Source organism: Octopus sinensis, unplaced genomic scaffold, assembly GCF_006345805.1.
Source record: "Octopus sinensis unplaced genomic scaffold, ASM634580v1 Contig11448, whole genome shotgun sequence".
Taxonomy (NCBI): Eukaryota; Metazoa; Mollusca; class Cephalopoda; order Octopoda; family Octopodidae; genus Octopus; species Octopus sinensis.
Genome location: NW_021832375.1, coordinates 258,120 through 262,500, shown reverse-complemented (window position 1 = coordinate 262,500; position 4,381 = coordinate 258,120). Strand labels below are relative to the sequence as shown.

Below are 4,381 nucleotides of genomic sequence, written 5' to 3'. Positions count from 1 at the left end.
TTTACTTGAAAATGGTGGTTTATATGCTATGATGTAGTCTATGAGTACATCAATAAAATTCTATCTAAACAGGTGTCGTAAATTTTGAATGCCATTTATATATCTGGTTGCCCGGCATTACCGCAACATTGAAGCTGAAACAATTTCAATGTTTATATATATATATATATATACCAATTAAGGACTGTACACGAAAAAGTGGACAGTCAACATGCTAGATATAGACGTCAAATCGCCATTCTCCACAAAAGATTATGTTCTCAGATCAAACTCAACACCAACCCAAGCAATAAACAAGTGAAAATATACGAAAAATAATACTCATCCATGTACTGAATCAGTTTCGACTATTATTATCCGTAAGGATACCCGTAGTCTTCGTCAGCATGGCCGATATGAATGAAATCTGCTGAACTAGATGCAAAAACGATACCGGAGTATCATCATGTGCGTAGAGTTCAACCGATTACATTCGAATGTGTTTTTCAAATGCCTTTCACCTTGGCGCGTTGAGACCCGAAGAAAATAGCCTGCAGCTAATAATTAGCTAATAATTAGCTAATAATTGGGTTGGTGTTGAGTTTGATCTGAGAACATAATCTTTTGTGGAGAATGGCGATTTGACGTCTATATCTAGCATGTTGACTGTCCACTTTTTCGTGTTCAGTCCTCAATTGGTATATATAAATATTTAATCTTCGGATTTTTTTAATATGTTAGACCACTGGTTTTAATTGATAAATATTGATTTCTACCCTTAATTAATTTTATATATATATATATATATATATATATTCTACTTGCTGAAAGCATTGTGTATTGTTTGTGAAATGTAACGTGTCTGGAATGGTACAACAATGCAGAGTGGACTATAAAAGCTGCTATATATAATTTAATTATTCATAGTCTAATATTTCGGAATATAAAAATTCCCTCTTCAGAGATTGCAAGGAAATAATGGAGTCACTGTGATTCCATTACTTCCTAGCAAACTCTGAAGAAGGAATTTTTATTCCGAAATATTATACTGTGAATAATTAAATTATTTATAGCAGTTATCATAGTCCACTCTGTATTGTTATGCTATTCCAGACATGTTACATTTCAAAAATAATACACACACACACACATGATTTGTAAAGAGCCAGCTTATCATTAATAAATAGATGTCATTACTACAAACAGCTGAGCGATTATGAAACAGGAATGTGAATGGTTGTGTCTAGCAGGATGACAAACTCCACTGCCTGCTAATGGTAAAACTGTTCTATTTATAGCTTGTCTGTCCGTGAAAAAGGGATGCTATAAACAACAGTTTGCTGATCATCAGATGTCCAAATGTCAGTCTCTTTTGAGGCGTGGTCAGTATTTGGCCGAATCGCATTTGTGCTGATACAGTGATTACTTCTAGGGATCAGAATGGCTAAATGACAGCTAACCTCACTGATCTCCAACACAAACCTTGATTATCGAAACTTAGCAATCAGGTTTCGATTCCTAGGTATTTCCGATTGCCAAATATTTCTGCAGCATCCTCATGAAATAAGTTTATCGATCTGATCATCTCGATTTTCAGTTACATTATACTTCTTTGTAATTGATTACTATTATGTGGACTGATAGCCGAGTCCGTATGAGGAAATTTCTGTGAGAGCCGCGCGATTATCTGAATCTATATCTTATATTACACATTTATACATACATGCATACGTACATGCATGCATACATACATACATACATAATACATACATACATACATACATACATACATACATACATACATACATCATGATGATGTAGGTTGTCCACTCGTGACCGAGTAAGACCATCACTGACCATTGCCCATGCATAATGCCAGCAATGCCAATGTATGAGGTAATTGCACACGCGATCGACTTCATCCAAGCTCACACCCGCAACTTCCATCCACGCTGCGGCTCCCTGTTACTCACCCGGGTATCGGACAGTCGCCGTGCTGACGATTTCACAATCTAAAATTTTAGGTCCAATAAGGCTTGCACAACGCCTCACAGACCTTCTCCACTCTACTGACATGATCCAGAGACAAGCCAGTGCAAGATATCCAGTGGCAGTATGGGTCGTGGGTTGAGGAATGTGGTGGTGCCAAGATATCATGCACAAGCAAAAAACATCTCAAAATGTTCAGTACCATTCCTTGCATGTCTGGTTTTATACAAGAACATTTTCTCCCGGAGAAGATTACTTTAACAAAGAGGTGCCCCACTCCCAGAGGTCTTTCAACACGCCGGACATCAACCCGGAATTCTTGAGGGCCCGTTCTATTCCAACAAAGAACTGCGCGCACATGCATCAGCCCGGAGCCTGCCACCTCATAGCTATCCGTTGCATGCGCTGATACGGAATATCATGTTTCCCGTTAGATCATTCTACAGGGGCTTTACTCTCTTTCGACGCAGCAGCTGCAGTGACAGGCCCCGCACCAGATGGCTGGATGTAGTAGGGGAAGATCCCCAGAGGCTTGATGTCTCCTTTGAGGATGCAGATGGGTTGGCACAGAACCGTCAGTAATGGAGAGCATTGACGGACCTGGGATCACTAACCTGGGATTATTCCATCTCCATCAAGCAAGAGCATGAAGCGAAACATGCTAATTCTAAATAGTCGTTGAACCTACACTAGGTACATCTGTCTTTTTGACACCTGTGTGTGTGTGTGTGTGTGTGGTGTGTGTGTGTGTGTGAATGTGTGTGTGTGTGTGTGTGGTGTGTGTGTGTGTGTGTGTGTGTGTGCGTATATGTTTGTGTGTCTGTGTTTGTTCCCCAACATCGCTTGACAACCGATGCTGGTGTGTCCCCGTAACTTAGCCGTTCGGCAAAAGAGACCGATAGAATAAGTACTAGGCATACAAAGAATAAGTCCTGGGGTCGATTTGCTCGACTAAAGGCGGTGCAGTCAAATGACTGAAACAAGTAAAAGAGTATAAAAGAGTATAAAAGAGTATAAAAGAGTAATCGCAACACCATTCACGTATCCAGAGAAATATTTTATCGTAACAAGGAGAATCTCAATGGTTCTCAACTGGGGTCCGTTTGGCCCTTGTAAGACGGGGTGCGTCCATATGAGATTTTTTATTAAAATTTATGAGCAATAAATCGTTTATAATTCTTAATACAGAAAATATTCTAACAATTTTTGGATCTTTTCGGTTTGAACGGCAGTTTTTTCTAGCGGTGTCATATGAAATTGTTACCCATAATTATGACCCTAGTATCGATCTATTTCATTTCAATCTGTTTTAGGGTTAGCGTTAGTTGGGGTTAGGGTTAGGGGTGGGGGAAGGGTATCTTTTTTCTTCACAAATGTAAATAAACCCAATCTGTTTCTTAAATGAGGGACATATTCATACGGCACAGACGTCAGTGATTGGTTGAAATTGCAGAAATTGAAGAAAAAAACAACAAATATCTTACAAACTATAGAATTTTCTCAATAAAGCCAAGAGAAAAAGATGTTTTATAAACATATTCTACCAGTATACAAAGATTAAAATTTTTTAGTTACCTAGAAATTATGTTAAAAACTGCCGATCAAACCGAAAAGATCCCAATGTTTTATACAATTCCTGATAATATTTAATCATAAAAATATAATAGGATGTTTTAAACTTTGAATGGCTATGAGGGTCCTTCTGAATAAAATAGGAAACAAACATGTCCATGGTTAAGAACCAGAGGAGCATAAAAACCATAAAGTCAAGAGGTATGAAAGGTGAACATACATTTAACTACGGGAGTTTCATAGATTTACGGCCGTTTCACACCTTCTTTCATGTAGTATTAATTGAAGTATGCAATAAATTATGCGCACATGTTTACATTAGTAAGTGTGCCAGGCAAAATAGGATTTCTTCCATACTGAAATTAATACTACGCGAAGAAGGTTGCAAAACGGCTGTAATACTACGGAATTCATGTGGTTAAACACATATTAACCTCTCATACCGCCTGATTTTGTAATATATATATATATATATATATATATAATAGCAATATAATAAATAAAATATATGCATATATACATACATATATGTACATTCTATATGTATATATACATGCATATATATATATATGAGTACAGGACACCACAAATAAACGTAGAACACAACGAGAAACGAAAACATAAAATCAAAATAGGAAACGGACTTTTTTAACAACGACAAAACAGAGTACAGGACAGTGGTTCTGTGGTAAGAAGTTTGCTTACCAGCCACATGGTACCGTTTCCTAGTTAAATTGTAACACTATTAGCTTCAGATTAATTAGCTAGGATCTTTTCGGTTTGACCGGCAGTTTTTTAAAATAACTTCCACGTAACCAAACACTTTTAAACTTCGTATACT

At 37.3% G+C, this 4,381-nt stretch overlaps 1 protein-coding gene across 1 annotated transcript in view; it reads right to left on the bottom strand.

Annotated features, from left to right (window-relative positions):
• LOC115228948 overlaps positions 1 to 2,055 on the bottom strand; it is a 34,302-nt gene extending 32,247 nt beyond the window's left edge. The window contains exon 1 of the mRNA XM_029799392.1: positions 1,953 to 2,055. Within this exon, the coding sequence (XP_029655252.1) occupies positions 1,953 to 2,055 (103 nt within the window). The remainder of the gene's footprint in view (positions 1 to 1,952) is intronic.
• Between the last annotated feature and the right edge of the window lie 2,326 nt (positions 2,056 to 4,381).